This window comes from Podarcis raffonei, chromosome 1, assembly GCF_027172205.1.
Source record: "Podarcis raffonei isolate rPodRaf1 chromosome 1, rPodRaf1.pri, whole genome shotgun sequence".
Lineage (NCBI taxonomy): Eukaryota > Metazoa > Chordata > Lepidosauria > Squamata > Lacertidae > Podarcis > Podarcis raffonei.
This window is the reverse complement of record NC_070602.1, coordinates 67,271,867-67,293,110: the sequence shown is the minus strand read 5'-3', so window position 1 is coordinate 67,293,110 and position 21,244 is coordinate 67,271,867. Positions and strand designations below refer to the sequence as shown.

At 40.4% G+C, this 21,244-nt stretch overlaps 1 protein-coding gene across 10 annotated transcripts in view; it reads left to right on the top strand.

The window, feature by feature from the left end:
* MICAL2 (microtubule associated monooxygenase, calponin and LIM domain containing 2) overlaps positions 1–21,244 on the top strand; it is an 87,350-nt gene extending 66,106 nt beyond the window's left edge. Inside the window, exons 17-27 of one of the 10 annotated variants that reach the window (XM_053390998.1) lie at positions 1,857–1,967; positions 3,907–4,116; positions 5,905–6,006; positions 6,342–6,473; positions 10,613–10,720; positions 11,262–11,348; positions 12,899–13,085; positions 13,817–13,905; positions 14,614–14,713; positions 19,093–19,145; positions 21,004–21,244. In XM_053390998.1, coding sequence (XP_053246973.1) covers positions 1,857–1,967; positions 3,907–4,116; positions 5,905–6,006; positions 6,342–6,473; positions 10,613–10,720; positions 11,262–11,348; positions 12,899–13,085; positions 13,817–13,905; positions 14,614–14,713; positions 19,093–19,133 — 1,167 coding nt within the window. In that variant the 3' untranslated portion in view covers positions 19,134–19,145; positions 21,004–21,244. Of the gene's footprint in view, positions 1–1,856; positions 1,968–3,906; positions 4,117–5,904; positions 6,007–6,341; positions 6,474–10,612; positions 10,721–11,261; positions 11,349–12,898; positions 13,086–13,816; positions 13,906–14,613; positions 15,607–19,092; positions 19,146–21,003 lie in introns of those variants that run through there. The other 9 variants (XM_053390973.1, XM_053390968.1, XM_053390988.1 and 6 more) reach the window with 9 other exon arrangements.

Genomic DNA, 21,244 nt, shown 5'->3' with positions numbered 1-21,244 from the left:
TAGCCCTAGTGGGCACTCTGAAATTTTACACTGCACCAAAATGAGCTAGCTTGAAAAACATTTAAAATTCGACGGACACTTATGTACATGTGTCAAGCTATTTGCTGGGACATACCGTATTTTTCTGTGTACAGTGGTACATCTAGTTACGAACTTAATTCATTCTGGAGGTTCGTTCATAACCTGAAACTGTTCTTAACTAGAGGCGTGCTTTTGCTAATGGGGCCTCTTGCTGCTGCTGTGCCGCTGGCACACGATTTCCGTTCTCATCCTGGAGCAAAGTTCTCAACTCGAGGTAACTCTTCCAGGTTAGCGGAGTTTGTAACCTGAAGCATTTGTAACCTGAGGCGTTTATAACTCGAGGTACCACTGTATAACACCCCCCCTATTTTGGGGGACTCAAAATTAAGAAAATGGGGGTTGATTGCCCCCATGTATAAGATTAAAGGTAAAGGTAAAGGTACCCCTGCCCGTACGGGCCAGTCTTGACAGACTCTAGGGTTGTGCGCCCATCTCACTCAAGAGGCCTGGGGCCAGCGCTGTCCGGAGACACTTCCGGGTCACGTGGCCAGCGTGACAAAGCTGCATCTGGCGAGCCAGCGCAGCACACGGAAACGCCGTTTACCTTCCCGCCAGTAAGTGGTCCCTATTTATCTACTTGCACTTTGACGTGCTTTCAAACTGCTAGGTTGGCAGGCGCTGGGACCGAGCAACAGGAGCGCACCCCGCCGCGGGGTTTTGAACCACCAACCTTTCGATCGGCAAGTCCTAGCCGCTGAGGCTTTTACCCACAGCGCCACCCGCGTCCCCTGTATAAGATTACCCCCCCTTTTAACATTATTTTTAAGTAAAAAAAAACCCTAGTCTTATACACGGAAAAGTATGGTAGATAGTTATGGTAACTTAAAAGCTGCCTCCCTTATTCTGAGCTGGAGTTGTTCTCTGTACATAGGACTTGTGGATGTTATGCTTAGGGAAAATGTTATGCTTCTAGCAATGTCAATGGTGCTGGCTATTCCTCCACATAGAATGAGGATGGTGCTTATGGATAAAGCATTCAGGAGCTGTAACACATTTGTAAGTTGCTTAACACTTAGATCATCTTGATCACATGGTGAGTTATAGTATCACAATTGCACTTCTTGACCATTGACATGAAAAAAAATGACACAACCAAGTAAATTCACATCGTAGGCCGTTAGCAAACTTTAAAGAACCCTCTTGTATTGGTCTCCCAGGGCTCAGATCCGAGCTTTTGAATTGGCTCCGTCTCAAGCTGATCATTCAGCAGACCAGATCTGGAATCTATTTAGACCCTTGCTAGATTTCGGTGTGATAGCTAAACAAAATCGATGTGGGCTACATACACGAACCTTGTGGGGTTATTATTTATTTATTTATTTAGTTAGTTAGTTATTGTTCACGTAATGTTTGCACTTCAGATCTGCCTTCCTAGTAAGTCCACAGAGCATACAAGCCAAAGAACATGTTTAGAAATCACCACCCACCACATATAACATAAGTAATTTGTGGTACAAAGATGACTTGAAAATCATGAGATCATCTCTTATTTGCACTCATGTGTGCAACATCTAGTTTGCCTGTAGCTTGCTCTTTAAATAGTCGCATTTAATGGTGCATTTCACATACTGTTACATCTGTGGGTGTCAAAAGTACAAACTGCGGTATGGTAATAAATTCCAAATGTGTCTTGCAGAAACCCTAACAAAACACCTTTATTAGCCTTCAAATGTGTTTTCTCATTTCTTCTGCCTCATAATGTCTTTCAATCCTGTTCCCAGTCCTCCTAAGATCTTCCTTTATCTCCTTGAACTGTTCTGCTTTTTACATTTAAGGATCTAGTAGATAAGCCAGCTTTGCACCTTTCTTCTGACCCTCCTGTAAATCCTCGCTTTGCTAAACCCAAGGAGCCAACCTGTAACCTGCCACCTCCACCAAAAAGTCAGGTAGGAATTCACTAGGGAGTGACTGACTGTTCTTTCTAACATTAAGGCTGCAAAGCATGGTGGGTAACATCAGTGAGAAACATCAGGAGCATAGAGATGCTTAGCTGCCTTTTTAAGTCTGCTATTTGATAGGAGAATGTGAAGAATAAAGGGGAGTTGAGATCGCATGGGGCTTTGCTGCCATCTTTAGACTTTAATGAAAGGCCTGGTTCACACAACCACCATAGCATGTTGGTGTATGGGTTGATATGGTTTCTACTGTTGTTGTGCTGCACTGCACTCCACACTGGATCATAGTTTACCTTGCCTTTTTAAAGTAGAAGATGTGTGGCAGTTTTGCCATTGGACAAAGGCAGGAGACAATATGCTCCGGTTGTAGCAATACTATAACAAATAATACAATAGCAAAACCCCATAGCTCCTAACCAGGCAGAGCCCAACACACGGGTAATATCAATTGTAAATGATAGCATGTGTTGGTTTCTAAAGCTTGGGCAAAGCAAAGTTTAGTGTGGCATATTTCGAAGCATGCTGTCTGTTATAATACTTAGGCAATTAAAGGTTTTGTTCCAAGGGATGTCTTTGGTATGGTTCGTTGACTCAGAAACCAATAAAAGATCTAGAGCACACCTTTGGGAAATGTTTAGAAATAAACATAGTTAGCCTAGTTTCCCAAATCCCCTGAAAGAGTCTTGCGGTTACAGCTGTCTGAAGAGTTTCCCATGCATTTCGACTTGCCTCTGAGCCTCCTGCTTTTGAATTGCATTCTGGGCTTGGCATATGCCACAAACCAATGTGGCTTGCTAGAGAATGCGAGCTTGATTCCCAAATTCTCCACTTCTGAGGAAGAAGGACAAGTTCAGCTAGGCCAACATGGGCATTTTGAGCTGATCAGTTGTGAATTTTAGATTCATTCCACTCCCCCACCTCTGCACATGTACACTCTCTAGAGGCAGGCTTATAAACTTAAGCATGGGTAGCTGTGTTGTGAGCTACTGTTGCTGAAAGTTTTATGTTCTTATCTCTTCCCTGGCATATTCACTGAACAGAGGAGACTCTATGGCAATACTAGTATAGGAAGACCTGTTAGCAACTATCATTTTATTCTCTGTACTGGAAATTTTTGCAAGTCTTAGAACTGGAAGACAACCCCTAGTCCCCTGTCACATTCCCCTCCCCAAATAAAGAATACCCTGTGGCATATAAGAGTACTTTTTCTTGTAACTCTCCAGCTGGAGATGGACTTCTGCATTTAAATAATTGGTAGTTTGTTGCCTGTTGGTTGCAGTATAAATTAGTTGATTATACAGTGGTTTGTCTTTTCTGAAATAATATATTGAGTTATCCTGCCTTGTTCACCTAGTGAACTCAAGGCAGTTTTCTGACACAGCCTCATAACAGGATAAAAATCAAAATATAATATTCAGATTGTTATGAGACTTCACTGAGGCTTCCAATAATATTTGGTATTTATTGAGTACTGGGGATGCTTAAAGCATTTCATAACATTTTTTCAATGATCCTTGCAACAACTCTATGTGAGTGCCAGTATTATTTCCCTGATGTGGCTGAGAGAGAGGGGCCTGCTTAGGGCCACCCATTAAGTTAATGGCTGAAATGAGGTTTTAATCAGGGACTTAGGGACTCCTGGCTTATTATCTGTAATAAAAATAATAATAATGTGTAGAACTTAAAGGGCCGCTGAACTTCCAAGCTGTTAAGACTTGAGTCTACTCTGTCCACTTTATAAGCTACAGTCCACTGATAACTGCTTGAGTTTTATGCACCACTGCTTCATAAAAGGAATATTCCTATGCATGAGATGCCTGTTTGTATTGCTGCACTCTGACTTTGGCACATGCATTACTTAGGCAGTTTTAATTGCAGAATGTGCTTTGATGGAAGAAAGATCCCTCTTTTCATTTCAAGTATTTCCCAGTTTCAGGCGGTAGCTAGGTCTGAACACATGGCCAGAGAGCCTGTACAATCCTTGCCTGGTCCTCATCCAATGGCCAGGCATTTGAGACACATAGAACGGGCAGAGCTGGAGTCCAGGCTTTCTGAATCCCTTGCGTCTTCCTGTCCTGCTGCATTTGCCCTGTCTGGTGTGCTTCAACGCCTTCAGCATGTGGAGGAAAAATATAAACAGGTGATGGCTCTTTCTTCCTCTCTTTCCCCTTTCCCACTCTCTCTCCCTTCCCTGTTTCCTTCCTTCTCTTTTAGCAGAACCGCTGATCATCTCCAGGACAATTCTGAGCAGTGAAAATGTGGGCAATATTGTTTTGGTTCCTACCATATAAATCTTTCAAGCATACTCACCACATTTATTTGCCGGGTACTGAGGCCTGGTTGAAAGCCTCCTTACAGTGTTCAGAACAAACATGCCCTTCTCATTCTAGAGTTGAGCTCTGGGGTAAGGGGAGTTTTGCGAGTGTCCAGCCAAAACTGTTGATGAAAGTCACTGGCAATTTTGTAAGTGCTGCAAGTATATTTATTTGCTCATTTTATGTATTGAATTATTTTTATATTCCACATTTTCGTCAGATGGCACTCAAGGCATCTTACAACAAAAACTGGGAGTAGACTCATAATATCACCAAGACAACTCCCTATAATCCCCAGAACAGTTTTGCAACAAAAAAACAAAACAAAAAAGTTTCCCCTGTCTTAAAATAAAGGGGCTGGGTGGGAAAAATGGACATATAAATGAATAAGTGTGATTGCACCACTTTACAGATTACAGACGCGTGGGCAGCCTGCCCAAGCAACTGGGGTGGAGGGAGGGCAAAGCTGGTAGCTGACCTGGTTCTCAACCTGACGGAATGTGCAGGAAGAAGGTGATCTGAAAGTGGGGGATATTGACATCAGTCCCTTGTCAATGTCAGATCACTTCCTGTTGAGATTTAGGCTTTCATCACCTTTGCCTATAGAGGTGGGGGACCTATTAGGATGGGCCACCCTGGGCGGCTGATGGATTTTCTGGCTGATATGACTGACATTCCTCTCAACCCCTGGCTGACCTCTGGAACATCTAAATTGCTCAGGCTGTTGACTAGATTGCCCCTGAGTGCCCTCTCTGACTTCGTGAAACCCGCTTGTCTCCCTGGTATATCCCAGAGCTTAGGACAAGGAAATAAGTTGGGAAACACTGCTTCTGAAGATGGTTCAGGAACGTCAGCTGGTGCAGAATTCAGCGACCTGGTTGCTCACTGGGGCAAGACAGTTTGAGAATATTCTATCAACCCTGGCCCAACTGCACTGGCTGCCAGTTAGCTTTCAGGCCCAATTCAGGTTTTGACCTAGAAAGCTTTAAATGTCTCAGGACAACCATGCCTTAAGGACCACCTCTTCCCATATGAACTGACTCAGGCCTTGCAATCATCAGCTGAGGCCCTTCTTCATCTGCCTTCTCCACAAAAAGTCTGGAGGCTGGCAACATGAGAACGGGCCTTTTCTGAGGCGGCTTCCCATTTGTGAAATGGTCTTCCCAGGGAGACTCGCCTGGCACCCTCATTCCATATCTTTAGTCACCAGGCAAAAATGTTTCTGTATAACCAAGCCTTTGGATGATTAACATTCTCTGATATTTTTAATGTGTTTGTGGGAGGTGGGTTATTGGTTGGTTGGTTTGTTTGTTTATTATATATATTTTTGTTCTCATTTTGTATTTTTATATTGTGAACTTCCCTGTGTTCGTCAGATGAAGAGTGGTATAGAAGTTTATTAAAATCATGATAATCTTAATAATTATATACACACTCAAACACTGAAGTCTGTCCCCTTTTTTTCTTCTCACTGCTAGCATTCTGTATTCTGTCCTGCCTGCCTGTTCACACCCTCCCCCGCAACTAACCATTTTTCTGATTAGCGCTATTTCTTCCTTTTCTATGTAACCAAATTCTTTCTTCTGTTTCCTTTCTCTCCCTTATGGCTGCAGAAGAGAGCTCAGTCCATAGCAAATAGAGAATTTCATAAAAAGAGCATTAAAGAAAAAGCCTCTCATCTTGCCTCAATGTTTGGCTATGTCGACATCCCAAAGGTGAATACTTGTGTTGCAGGTGCAGAAAAATAGATTGTGTGTGTGTGTGAGAGAGAGAGAGAACGTTGGTTTTCGTCCTATTTAAGGAAAAAAAGGCTCGTTCATGGCCAATAACCCTTTTGTTTTATTTCACCAAACAGAAATAGAAAACTGAGGAGCAAATGAGACATTAGTCCACCCTCTAACACTGTTAGTTCTGTTTAAATCTAACTGTAGTCTCAGACTGTAGTTTTTTCTTCAGTAATTTTAGTGCATGGTGGTGGCAGTGCCATAATTTTAGCACTCATAAATATGAAAACCATCTGGGATAACTTTCCTCTTTCTGCTCTGTACAGAATAAACTTCCTCCTACTAAAGGTCTCTCCCATTCTCAACTCCCATCTCCCTCTTGCCTTTCATCTCATGATTCAGCTGCTTCTTCTCCATCATCCACTGACTCCGCTTCCCCTGCTGTTCATTCTAAAAAGGTATTCCTTAACAGGTTTCCATGTCAGATTCATGTTGGCACTAAAAACTAGGCAAGGCTGGCTTTGACTCACGAGACCTAGCTTTGCTCAGAGGCTGCGATTCTGTCTCTGTGTGTTCATGCTGCATTTCACTTGAATAAGGTCTGAGCTTGTAAATTTGCATGGTAGCAAAAATAAATAAGTGACAGTAATTCATTCAGTAATTCACGAAGAGTCGGACACAACTAAACGACTAAACAACAACAATTCATGGCCAGCAGGGAATTACGCCAATTTCAGTTTCACTCTTTTTTTGAATTATCAGAACTAAGGCTGCTTCTCTTGTTCAATATGATTTTTAATTTTTAGAAATTAAAAAAAAATTAAAATGGAAACTTTAAAAATGTGGAGCTAGGTCCTGAACTATAGGGCTGACAAGTAGTATTTGTTCCCAGCCCCTACATTCAAACAGGATCTGCTATTGGTGGGCTAATGGCATGTCTTCCAAAGGCCTGCCTCCTGAGTTCACATGCTCTGGCTATTACCAAGACTCCCACACAGTTTTATTATAATTTTCCAAGCAAACCTCCAATACTGCAAGAATGGCTTAAGAACCAAGTAAGAAATTAAAGGAGCTGCTTTGTACTTTGCAGAGTGTGAGGTACTGTAGCAGTTGGTTTATCAAATGTTTGTGGGAACTAAGCTAGTTTGGAATGCCTACTCTTTACTCCAAGGTGTTTGAAGGAATTAAACTTTGCACATGCCTAGAGGTGCTGTCTCCAACATGTTCCAGAGCTTTGCCTTTACACCCTAGTTTGAATTGTTTATTGTGGCAAAGTACCCGAATCCTTTTTTTCTATTTGCTGATTCCTTTGGAACAGTCCTGTAAAAACCATGTATTAATGCTAAACCAAGACTTCTGGCTTATGAGATCTTTCACTTAAACTAGGAATTTTCTGAGACTTTATCTGAAGTAAAGCTGAAATTTCCTTAGGCTTGTAGACTGAATCATTAGTATAGTCTTGCCACTCTTGAGAAGGGGCCCTATTTTTATTTTTGGTCTGTTGCTTCTGTCAAATGCAGCATTTTTGTTTTGCATTCAAAAGTAGGCAGGCGGAAAGAACCCATGCAGTTTAGGTTTGAAATGCTGTTCATATTGTCCTAAAACCCAAAGCATCCACAAATGAACAGAAGGATAAATTGGTCACTTTTAAAGTAATCCATCTGTCACCTTGATTAGCTATGCACCAAGAGTTGAAAGTAACCAAATTCTGCTCCAAGATGACTTAGAGTTTATTAATCCATTTAAAAAAATGGCTTGTAGTTGCTATTACTGGAAAGGCAAGGATCTGTGTAGAAAACCTCTGAGCATGAGGTCTTCCACTGATAATTATAAATCCTACTCGGTGTCCCAACTTCAATCTCTGAGCAGTGAGAGGTGTCAGTTTTCCCAGCATATATCTTGGGTTAAGTTTCCTTGGAATGAAGGTGACTGGAGACAGTGTTTCTGTGACATAATGTTTTATTTACACGTTTGTATTGGCTGAGCATAAGATGGAAAGTTGACAAAATTGCCCATCCAACAGAGCCAGCTCCGCACAGCTTTGGATTCTTCTAGAGAGCAAGTCAGGTTTCTGTCTCCCTCTGCCTCTTTCAGAAACTGTTCCATAACTTCCAGTCTGTTATCTCTTAAACACAGGCAACCTTGATGACATCTCCTCCAGACATTCACCCTTCCAGAGGAGCTCTAGCTATTTTGTGTCTGTGGCAACACATCACCTGTTACCTGGACATCTTTTTACTTATGCAAAGGCTTATTCTCTCAACACATAGAATATGTCAGTCAGTGCTTGTCCACCCTGTTTGCCCTCTTTAGCAGTCTCATTTTAAAACCAAGTCACAGGGCTGCCCCCCAAACCCTATTTAATCTAACCCTAAACCTTTTACCTTATTACACAAGATTAATTCTTAGCAGTTTTATGAGTAAACAAAGTATTTCCATGCTGTTTTGGCCAGTCAAGTTTCCCTTTGGGTGGTACCTGATGTGAGAATTTTGGAGAGCCGGATGAAAAACCTTCCATGATAACCAATTGCCTTTCCTTTACTCGTGTTTGCTTACTACTTCTGTTTTGCTCGTTTCCTGGAAACGTAACAACCAGCTTCCTTGGCTTCATTTTTCCCATTGCCTTTCCCCCAATCTTATCTTGCCCAGTCCAATCTTCACACTTGACATAATCTCACGGGAATTTTGCCTGTTTTAAACAGACCAGAAACACAGTATCTTGTACCTAATTTGTATTGGGTTGAATCCAGAGAAAAGAGAAGCATGAGGAATGAGACTCCTGAAAGTTGGCTTCCCTGCCTCCTCTTCCCTCTGGCAGCCTCTACCACAGGGATCACCATGTTCCTTTTAAAAAATAATAATAATGCATACATACAGAGTATTTGTTAACTAGGAAAGTCAGCATATTATTTTTGAGGAAAGCCAGTTTGCCAATTTGTTTCTTGCCATTTATTTCTCTTGGCTTATCCGTTCAGGTTTATCTAGCCTTTGTAAAGATTGCTTCTACACAGACTAAAAACCAAGTTTTAGTTTTCACAGGCAGCAAATGAGGTCATGTTGCTCTACCAGCTGCCATCATGATTGATGACATTTCATGGGTGGGGCAGCTAATTGACATCAAAGGGTAGAAATCGACTTGTGTTGCCCATCCTTGTTTAATCGTGCATGTCTTTTAAATACTTGCTTAAGCATATTCAGAAAGATCTTGCCTTATATGACTTTCCTTGCAGATTTCATTCAAGCTTCTTTTTTAAAGTATGGAAACATCTAGCAAATTTAAAAATGTATAAGGCATTTTTGAGAACACTAACTTCAATCGGAGATGGACATTATGACTACATTATTGTTTTTATGACTTAGTTTAATGTGCAGAAGGTAAAATAAGGCATGCAGAAAATAATTGTGTCAAAACAACAATATCAAGCAAATTGGCTGGTATTTACATGCACCAATGGCAGTACTGGTCTTGCTATCTGCAGCAAGAAATGTGTGTATGCGTGTGCGCACATGCATTTGTGTGAAATACATAATTATGTAATATTACTTCATACACATTATCCTGGTTTAGTCAGTCCAAATATGGGCTCTTGCAGCAGCTTACACAAATGTAATAATATCCATTCAAATATTTGTGCTATGGATCGGATTCATAAGCTGTGGTCTGCAAATCACTGTGAAGGAATTCATCTGTACTTGGCCTTACACCTAAATAAAATTTTATATCTATGGAGTTTGAGGTCAGATTATTGAACAGGCCAACAAGGTCCTGGCCATGATTTTCATATCATGGCCCTGGTTCTGACAAGGATGTCACTGTGAAAGAATGAAAAGTTTGCTTCATTTTGTTTATAGAAAGAATAAGGCAAGTCTGAGGTAGTCTACAGATACCTCCAGCATAATTACAGCATTGGTTTGGTGCTGCCGAAATCTGAGAAAAGTCCCATTTTGTACATGGGCATGTGGCATTCAGAAGTAAGGTGCAATTAGAAACATTACTTATATCTTATTCACAAGAGAAATTAACAAGAGTGCAGATGATACAATAAAAATCCAAACACAACAGTAATTGGCATACTATTGTCTGTTCTCAAAAAAACCTTCTTTTGTTAGTATTTATTTCTGTCAACAACATAGTATGTTTTGTGCCGTAATTATTACAAAGGAAAATGATCATCTGTGGAGGAGAAAGTAATCAAACAAGATTTTGCTGTTCCCCACTCCATCCCTGCTCATTCATACAAGCCTGGATCTGTTTCTACAAGCTTTGATCGATTTCCATAAGTATTTGTGGAGAACTAATTGAAGACATTATCGTATGCTAACAATTTTAGAGCAGAATTTTTGCATTGCTAAACGAAAAGCATAGGCAGTGTGGCAGAAGTGGGGAGAATTGTGCTTTATAGTGCATGAAATTGCTCACAGCTCTTCTAGCTGCCTGTGTGCCTTTCAAAACTTCAAGCTCGCTTATCACTGCTTTGTTATGTGTCTTATCTGTCGTCTTGTTTCTTTCTTTTTCTTAAACTGTATTCTCACGTTCATTCTGTGCCTCCCATCTTTTCTCTCCCCCTTTTTCCTCCGCTTCTTTGCTGGATGGTAGATGACTGTAGGGAAAGTGTCACGTGGAATAGGGGCCGTGGCGGAAGTTCTTGTCAATCTCTACATGAATGATCACAGGCCCAGTCCATTGTCCAATGCTTTGCAACCGGTAAGGTTCAAACCCACAAATACTTGAATTTGTGCCAAGTTTATTTCTTACTTTACCTGCAGTGTATTTTAAGAGCCACATTTCTGGGCATGTCCTTATACCTTTTCAGGGGTGTGTGTGTGTGTACACCCACACTTTGTCACACTGATGATGCGTTATGGTGAAGATGCACCCGTTCATGCATTTATTGCTTGTAGCTTAAGCACAGCATAGGCTTTGGTTAAGTGTAACAATAGCTATGCAGTTTATAAGGGGCCATGATTAATCTGGAGTGGCTTTTCAAGCAAAGTCTGGGACCCGAAGGTGCCTGGGCATGGGTGTGTGTTTAAACATCAGTTTTCCATGTCTGGGGAGGGAGATTGCTGCTCAGAACAAAAAAGAACCAGTCCCACTGGTTGTGTTATAAGTCCATGTGCACACATCCAGGGACTCACTCACTAGATGCTAGCTAGTATTCATAAATGCTGCTGTTGAAGCTTATGCATTTTTTTCCTTCTTAAATTGTTGCATCAAACTTATTAGAACGTTTTGTTGCATTCAGAGCGAATCTTTGGATGGAGGTGCAGCTGCTGCTTTCCCTTCTTCTCCTACCTCTCAAGCTTTGTCTTCTACTGCTCAAACCTGTCAGGTACCACAGAAAAGTACTGGTGCACGTGGTGTGTCCTCAGAATAGCAAGAAAAGCTATTGTGGGGGGTGGGTGAGATCCCGTGTTGTACTGGGGTTCCACCTTCCTCTTCTCCCCACATCCTTGCACCCACATTGGTTCTGGATGGTTCCCAACCTTCTGTAACAGCTTTAGGAGGCGCGGGGGGTGCAAGGGGAGAAGAGAAAGGGGAACCCCCCATTTGTGCAAACAGAGGTCAACTGCACAAGTAGGATTTCTTGTGTTTGTTGGCCTTGAAATGTATTCTGTTCATAGTCTTTTTGTTTAAGAAGACTTTTTAAGCTATCAATCAGATGGATTCTGAGTTTATTTATTTTTAAGACTTCTCTCTTGTATGTTGCTGGTATTTAAGTTGCTTCAATATACACATCAAACAAATTTCAGATAGAGATAAACAGTGTGCCAAAACAAGTAATTTCTGCAGTACACCTTAATATTTATAAAAAGGCAATTTTCAACATTATTTTCACTGCTTAATCATAGGACAAAGAGCTACTTGGAAATTCAGTGACTTCCATCTGTCCATATTTTGGTGTGCCTTTTCTTCTCCCTTTTCCCTTTCTTTCTGTTTTCTTAAGTGTTCCAGTAATAGATCACAGGTGCTGTTTTATTAGGAGACGGAAGCCATTGAGCATTCTAAAACATGAATGTGTTTATTCACTTAAATATACATGAATGGGTGGAACCAAATGTTATGCGTACATTTACAGAGAACCTAAGTGTGTAGTTGGGTGTGGATAACAATGTTCACATTTAGTATGGGTTATAATAAAATTGTGAAGACCAGTGTAAGACAGGGATGGAGAACTTGTGACCCTCCCAGTGTTGATGAACTCAGTCCAGCCAGCAAGGCCAATAGTCAGGGGTGATAGGTGTTGAAGTTCAGCTTTGTCTGGGTACATGTTCCCTATCCCTTCTATAAGAGCAGCTCCTCACATTGGCTGCAGTCCAGCCCCGCTAAGATCAATGGAGGTTTTGCTGTTGGATTACACCCATTCTGTGTTGAAGTCATTAGAAAATTCCTGTGAGTCACGCCCATACTTACAAAGAAGTTTCAAAGGTTAGGAACGAATACATTAGATTGGCTTTCCCATGCTGTATATAGTGCAGCACCCCAAAAGAATTCTCCATGGATCCTGGAATGTGTCTGCCATGTTAGCACTATTTCCTTTAGGTGTTCCACACGGCGTTTGGAGTTTTCCTTGCATGTTGAGGGAGGCATGCACAACTTGTTGGCTGTCAAGTGAAGCAAAGACCAACCAACCGTGTATTGAGACCTGCTAGGTCTTTCTACCCCTCTTGTTTTTGCAATAAGGATGTAATAAAAACTAAACTTACCATGCCTTGATGAGCCATATATATCCACAAAAGACCTGTTATCCAACTGACTTTGGGCTGCTGCAGGTGTATCTCCTCTGCTCTCTTTTTATAATCTAGTAGGGTATTTAATCAAGCTGTTACATGTATGCTGTACTGTACAAATCTTACAAACGCTTGTTAATATTATTTGCAGGGTTCTTTGAAGAAAGTATTTCCGCAGTCAGTAGGTGGGAGCGACATTTGCTGTTTCTGTCAAAAGAGGGTGTATGTCATGGAGCGCCTGAGTGCAGAAGGCCGCTTTTTCCACCGAGAATGCTTCAGATGTGCCATATGTGCTACAACTCTCCGCCTAGCAACGTATGCCTTTGATGCAGAAGAAGGTAATTAGGAAGTGGAATACGATAGTTAGGATTTCTGCTGTGTAATATGCAACTGGCATATTTCAGCCTCTTCTTGCTCACAAATGCTAGAATCTACCAGATAGTGATGGCGGTTCTCACCTGGAATTGAGAGGTGTCAAAAATCCGATGTTTTCCAAATTGTGGGGTTTTTTTGCTGCCTTATTCTTGCAGATGACGTTAGTGTAAATGACATCCTTGACCTCTGCCAGTATGACAGAGATCTGGTTCACATGATTTCTCTCCCCACCCCCTACCCTGCCACCCTAGAAATAGGTGGGGAGCGATCACATAAACCACAACACTTCACTATGAAAACTTTGCTGCGGTGCATAAAGAAAGTACTAAGGCTTAAATTTCGACTGAAGCAAAAATTCAGCCAGAATGCCTTATATAGCATGAATGTGCCCTCTTCTACAGATAAACAGGTTAAGTTGCAGAAGCTTGCTTGGTCATCCTCTGTTTATTGTGTGAGATAAAACTGACAGGGGAGTTAAAGAAATAACGTTAATAGAAATTAAGCAGGTACAAGATAGAAAGCACACTTTTCTTCAGAGGATATAAAGACATTCTCCCTGAAGCCCAAATCGAGAAAGATGCAGTGTATGCACAGCACCTGTGGCTTCTGTCACTGTTCATTTCCAGATGGAATTAAGTGATTAGTAGAGAGAGAAAGCAAACAATGTCATTCCTCCTGTCCTTGTGTTTTCCAGGTAAATTTTACTGCAAGCTTCATTTTGCACAGTGTAAAACAAATAACAAGCACAGAAAAAGAAGAGTTATGGTAAAGAATCATGAAAAGGTATGTGTGATGGTCCAGAGTTTGTGTAGATCTGATCTACACTGATCTGCCAAAGCCTGGCAGTGAGTGGACAAGGCATGCTAAGAATTATAAATTCCATCTCAATGAAAGTGATAAGCATAAGTCATGCAGTTCAAGTGTCTTGGGGAACCCTAGTGATCTGATACTTTTATGTACCAGACAGTCACTTTGTAGAGGACACTGTCCTGGAGGTGTGGGTATATGATTTGTGGTAGTCCAAAGCTTGTTGCTTCATATTTCAATTTATTTGCTTCTAGATATTCTGGCTACTGCTGGAATTGTTATATAGTTACGGTATATTGAAGCATGCCCAAACTTACAGTTTGGCACACATTTTATGGTTGTAGATGCCATGGTTCATGTGGGTGGTGCTGCAGGAGGATGGCCAGTGGTCATTTTGGAAACTGGCTTCTGCAGACTTGTGTCAACCTGCGCACAATGTCTGCTCAACTTTTTTTTCATTCCAAACCATGTCTTCCATATAATTCAAAGGGAAATTGCTGTTTCTGACTTCCATTGGAAAGTCATTTCTACTATGGGAACAATGTCCTCCTTAGTTTGCAGCAATGATATAATGTTAGCTACCTGCTAGGTTTCCATTTGTTTTCTAGCTGCTCCTTGAAAGAAATTTTCTTACGTTTGGGGAGATGATGATGGTACAATGTTAAGCTGAGTGTCTCTTTAAAGGAGGAAGCAAAACCGTGGCGGCAAGAAGAGCCCATGTCTTCAGAAACCAGCCCAGAAAATGCTTTCGCTGCAGGTGGCAGCTCAGAAGACCGGTCCCCAGGTATCCTGCCTTCATTCTTTAGGAAAACGCTAAGCTGGCCTCTTAAGGTGACAAGGGATCTGCTTGACCTTCCAAGACGCCTCTCTAACTGGATGCATGGTTTCCTGCACGCTGCCAGACTTCATTTCAGGGACAATGCATACAACTATACCTATTTGTATGAACTCCTAAGCTTCAATATGCCATTCCTTTTTGCGCTTCAGGAGTTACTTGGCCATATTTACCGGGAAGCGGAGCTGTCCTATGAGAACATGCTTGAACTGGTGAAAAAATTCTTCAGGGTTTAAAGTTCTTCTGAATCTTTTTTTTTTTTTGGTCGTGCCTTTCAGATTTCCAAAACTAACAGCCTTCTCTGATTACATGTGTACGCACAAGCAAAGATATTTCAATTTAGTATGTGCTTTAAATGAGCCCAAAGCTCTACTTGATAACCATGGTGCAATTCTTTCGATCATTTCAAATTTCTTTTGGATCACGAAGGTCAGTGTCCAGACACATTTCCAAACCATGGAAAATATATGAAGGATGTTTTTATAGGTTAAAAAAAACTCGTTCTATTTCTAGTTATGACCAGATATTCCTCTGAGTTTACATTTTATTATCCTTATTTTAAAGACTGTGAAAGACGGTCCTTTCAGACATTTCTAGGCCAACAGCAAAAGCTGTCTGTCTTTTTGAAAACTGAATATGGCACATACTTCATTTCTTCCCTTGCCCCTCTTGCTTTAACTCTGCTATGGGGCTGCGAGTTTGTTCACATGTGTAGATTTTTTTTTAAGTGAAAAAATATGTATTACAAGCCCATATATTTTCATTGACTTCTCTTTGGTATACTCTGTAAACACTGGGCATTTCCTGTTATTTTTATGAATAAATTCAAAGAGCAAATGTTAGACATTAGTTAATTACAATCAGTTCAGAGAAAAGTATAACACTTGCCTATATTTATTTCTCCAAATTGTGAGGTATGTCATAGTATATACCATGAGAGATGACTTATAGCTAATATTGATGAGGCATATCTTTTGTGTTTATAAGCCCCCTTCCTTCCCCCCCAAATGCCCCTGACAATTTTAGATATGTTAGAATTATTAATATGTGAAATTAACACACATTTGAGAGATTCTGGTATCCACTTCATGATACACTTACAAAATGTTTTCAAGTGTTAGCAAGACCCAAAGAACTTAGGATGCAACTCTGGGAGATTTGAATGAGGACTGGGTGCCAACATGCACTCAGAGTTATCCCCCTCAGTTCAAATAGTCACATACTTTTAAAGCCATACTTGACTAAAACAAGATTTTGAATCTGTTTTGCCATTATGACGGTTTACAGAAGATATATGTGGTATACACTTAAGCACATAACTACTTGGTACTTACGATCCAAGAACAATATCTTTTTGCCAGGGTTTATTACAGCTTGCCACTCTGAGGTCATTGTAGCACAGTGGTAGAATGCATGTTTTGCATACAGAATGTCCTGGTTCAATCCTCTGGCATCTACAGCTGGCTAAGAGAGAATTCTTCCTGAACCGCTAGAGAGAGATTATGTAGGCAATACTGAACCAGATAGGTCAATTATCTAACTTGGCAATAAACAACTTCCTATGGTTGACCCTTCTCTGTGTACCCGCTGTGTTGCGATCTTACATTTTTGCTGCTTCAGAGACAGGGTATGCTAAGAAATTAGTATTATAAACACTTTGCAACATTTATTTCTAAGTAGAGTTTAGCATGGCAAGTGTATACAGTGAGGTTTCTGACACTCTTGTTTACCACTTGACAATATTTTGATGAGCTCATTACTTTCTAATGCAGTTTGATGCAATGTGGGAAACGGCTGTAAAAAAGAAATAAAGTTCCACTGCATGACTGCAAGGCCTTGTAGGTGCTTGACATCCTGCAGATAACAGCTGCTAGCTTTTTAAAAAACAGCAACCATTTTGGTTTTCGTTGACAGAAAGATAGATTGTCTTTCTGTGGATTATCAATTGCCTGAGTTTTATTCACATTGGGGAATGACAAAAATGGATGGATACCTACTTGCTATTAAATATATACATTTGCCTTCATGAAAAACCCTGATTTTATACTTGCATAGAACCATGCATCACTTTAAATTTCATGTTTTCTTAAAAGAGCCACTTGGTACATTGTATTGATGGGTTCCTCCCCCCTAATCTTCCATTCCATTTTACACCTCAATCCTAATCAGACTAACATGGAAGAAGGTCCCATTTGTGGAGTGAAACTTTTAAGGTTTAATACAAAGCACACTTAACTTGAAAGTACGTAAGCTCAGTTTAAAATGAATTGGGAAGTAAAGAAGTTTCAGGCTGCAGTCATTCTTATTTATAGTGCTCCCAGGTAAGTGGTTATAGGATTGTGCACTTAGCCTTTGATTCTTACTGCACTGCCATTAAGGATTTGTTTACGGGCAAGAATTTGTGTAGGCCTGTTGGGTTTGGAAGGAAATGGTTGTATTTAGTTTTGTCACTTGCTCCTTTTAGTTAAAAAGTGAGCTATTTGGCACACAGAGTAGCCACAGAAAGTCTCTTTAAAACTCATGCACATGCTGTTTTCCTGCTTGAGGCCAGCCATTCCAATTCATTCACTGCTGTGTGCAGCACTCGCCATTTTGTGTGTCACCACAAACACTCAGGGAGAGAAAACGTCAAGATTTTCAGTTGTTTCCTATGCACCCAAACATTTGTGAATCACCTTTACAGCAACATCAAGATGCAGAAGTAATTGGAACCCCAAGTAACTAGCACTTTCTGGTTTCATTACATCTCAAGTGTCTGAGCAGTCTCTGAGCTAAAAGAAAATAAGGGGGTGGGATTGCTTCAATCTGCAAATCGTAATACTTTTTGAAAAAGACAACTCTACCTGTTCAGTTGTGAGGTCATTAATATCCTTAATGTTGATTAAAGTGTAGATCAACCTTTAAGACCCCTTGACAACTGTTCATGTAAGGCAGGATTCTTACTCTTACTCTTAAATTTATTACCCACCCTTCAGCTACAGGTCCCAGAGTGGGTTACAAGACTGTTAAAATTCAGACGTAAAAACCCCCATTAAAATACTACGTTCATGAGACTAGGGTGAGTCCTGAAAACACAGATCTCTGGTGTCAAAGGCCAGTGCAAAGAAGTGTGTCTTCAGTATATGGTGCCCTCCAGATGTTGTGGATTACATTTGCCATATCCAACCATTGGCCATTCTGGCTGGGGGGGGGTATGGGAGTTGTGGTTCACAACAGGAACAGGGAAGTTACAGGGAACCAGGCAGAGAGCCTTCTCGGTAGTGGCGCTCACCCTGTGGAATGCCCTCCCATGAGATGTCAAGGAGATAAATAGCTATAAAACATCTGAAGTTTTTAATATTTGATGTTTTATTATGGTTTATATTTGTTGGAAGCCTCCCAGATTGGCTGGGGCAACCCAGTCAGGTGCACAGGGTAGAAATAATAAAATTATTATTATTATCTGGAGGGTACCACGTAATCTACCCAAATGTAACTCTATGCAGTTAATGAAAATTAATGGTGTTGGTTTTTTAAAAGCATTATACACCCTGAGAATAGTGTTGTAGTAGGAACTGTAATATATGGTGTTTCATGATTTTCAGTGTAATGGGTTGCTGTAAAGAGCAGAAAGGGTTGAGAATAAAACCTAAGATTAGCAACATCTCAAGCAAATCAGATTTTGACAAGAGTGTACCATATAACTGCTTAGTTATACGTTCAGTAACTTGCACTAGTATTTTAAAACTATCAATGAACTTGGAAGGGGTCTCACATTGGTGGTAGAAAATTCTGCCTTATTATCCATTCACTTGGATAATAAAAATTTCTGCGTCATGCACTTCACCACTTCAGGAGGCCACAGTTTTCTTGGTTCAGTGTTTGGCATTGTGATGATCACATGTCCACCCAAACCCATGTGGTGTTTGATCACTTTGGTGCTTCTGAGTCAGCTGCATATTAACCTAGAAGCAATGCAGCTTTGAAGATGGGTTTGGAAAACAAAGGGGGCTCCATATGTGGTCAATGTGTGTCCAAAGTCTTGCTCAGATAAACTGAGTCATGTTTACTTTATGTCAAGGTGATGGTTCAGAGTCACACTCATTTTCAAAAAGAGATTTGGAATAACAGAGGGTCTTCTGTAACTGCTATATATTTGATACTTGAAATGTAGCTGATAATGGTTGTTAAATATTCTTCTTTTTATCAATGAAGGCAGGCAATTTCATTTCAGCATACTTTTCTCTACTTTGCAATGTTTGATTGTGCCTAGCAATCTTTTCTTTCAAAGGCTTTATTGTTAGCTAGTTTTGACTATCTTCTTTCCCAATCTCTTACCTTGTCTTTAGTTAATTTCAACATTCCAGTGCTACATCCTCTCATTGGCTGAACCATTTCTGCTGTAAGATGATTGTACTGTTTTGCTATCATTTTTTGAGTGCTGTGACTAATCCCTAATATTTTCTGCCAATGTTACAAAGGCCATTTGAAGTAGTTTGTGTGCTAACTAAAAGAGAAGTTTCTGCATTATCATTTAACCTGCCTTGTAGTTGACAATTTGGAAAAAAACATATCGTTTATTTTTATCCCTTCCCCCATAATTTCTCTCATCTATCTGCATGTATGTTGGGTGGATTTTTTTTTAAAGTTTCATAAATTGACTCATAAATAGGTTTTATTAAAGCTATTTTCTATTTGCAGTAGAAAAAGAGTAAGTGTGCAAGGAAGGGTTTGAGTCTGCTTGGATCTCACTAAACTATAGTTCTAACTATAGTAAATACTAGAAGAGAATAGTAAATTATATTCTAGCTTTACAGACTACTTTAAAGGCTCAGAACCAAAAGTAATTTAGATGTGCGTAGGTATTAAATGTATTCATTTGATAAGCAAGTAAGACATTTCAGAGTCCTGAGTGTTTCGAAACAAAACCTTAAAATGTGAATCCTTAATTGTTTCTAACATCAAACTGCAAATGCAAGGTTACCTGTAATATCTGTAAGTCAGCTTGAGTCCCATCTTAGAAGAAGGCAGGGTATAAATAAATCTTAATAGTAAGAAGAATGTTGCTGTATCACCAGGATAATGTTACTGTATCCTGGTGCATCTGTTGAAATATACCATTCAAAGCACTTCCATGCTAATGCAGTACAGGCGATGACCGTTTAGTGTGGGGGTTCCATTCCTGGGCCCCACACGTGTCAGCGGAGCAGGCATAAATTTGCCCCGGCCCATTTTGCCATGCCCCCCTTCTTCCCTCTTCCAGGTCCAAAACGACCTGTGTGTTGGCAATTGGGCATCCTTTGGACGTGCCTGAAATGGCCACCACATGTATGTATTTTTCTTAGGGTGCACCCATGCCACTGACTTTGCTGCCTGGTTAAACTTCTATGATTAGCGAAGTGTAGCTTTGCAAATAGCAAGAACTTACAAGCCATGTCTTAGACATGCTAAGAATTTGGCCAAGCAAGATAATGGCTGCTAAAACTCGTGTGTCATGAAAGGAGATGGAGGAGAACTTTCACTCTTCACTCACCTCACCGACTTGCTTATAGCAAAGGCAGTGCCCAGCCATCAGTGTCTTGAGGTGAGATAGTTCTGTCAGAGAAGCTCCACCCAATTCCAGATCTATACATGATAAACTTGTTGTGTTGTCATTAGCACCTATGGGACAATGCCTGTGACATCATTCTCAGAGCCCCAACACCCTGTGAAAAAGGGTGACTATTTAGACACTTGAGCATGTAGCCATTTTTAAAGATTGAAAAAAATGCAGGGTTTGCCATTTCTGACAATAATGTGCTGATACTCCAATATTTTTCTCAAAATATTACATTCTTCCTCTGTCTTTTGAGTCGTTCTCAGAAAGGGCATTCCCCCCGCCCCTTATAGGAAAGCTTTCTCTTGCATAATCACGTTACTATTGCAGGAAAGCAACTAGTTGTACAGTAGGACTAAGGGAGATGCTTCTCCTGTTCAGAAAAAAATGGTATATCTAGTACTTAAGTAGTAGATTCTGCTCTTAAACTATCCAAAGCAGTGGGGGGGAAATTCACTTAGAGAACTGATGGATCTTGTTTTCTAAATTTCGTTTCTCACCACCACCCAAAAGAAAGGTTGTGAAAGGGTATCTACATTTATTAACAGCATGATTCTTGTTTGCTGTGACTAACATAAACTCCCTGCCTGTTTCATCAATGGGATTTCTGATGGCAAATTCTCTATCTGTTTCTTGCTATACTTTATTCTTTTTTCTGTTGCAGAGCCTTCATTTCTTAAACAATGCCAATGAGGATTCTGTCCCTCTTCTACTCTTTCAGACTTTTGATTTATTTATTTTTTTGCCTCTGAAACTTAACTGAACATTTTTATTAGGGTGTTTTCTTTCTTTATTTTCTAAAATAAATAAATAAAACTATCACATGGAAATTTGTATTTTGCACACGGTGAATGTTTAACTTTTTAGACTGGCTGTAAACAAATAAATGTAGTTCTCTATAAACA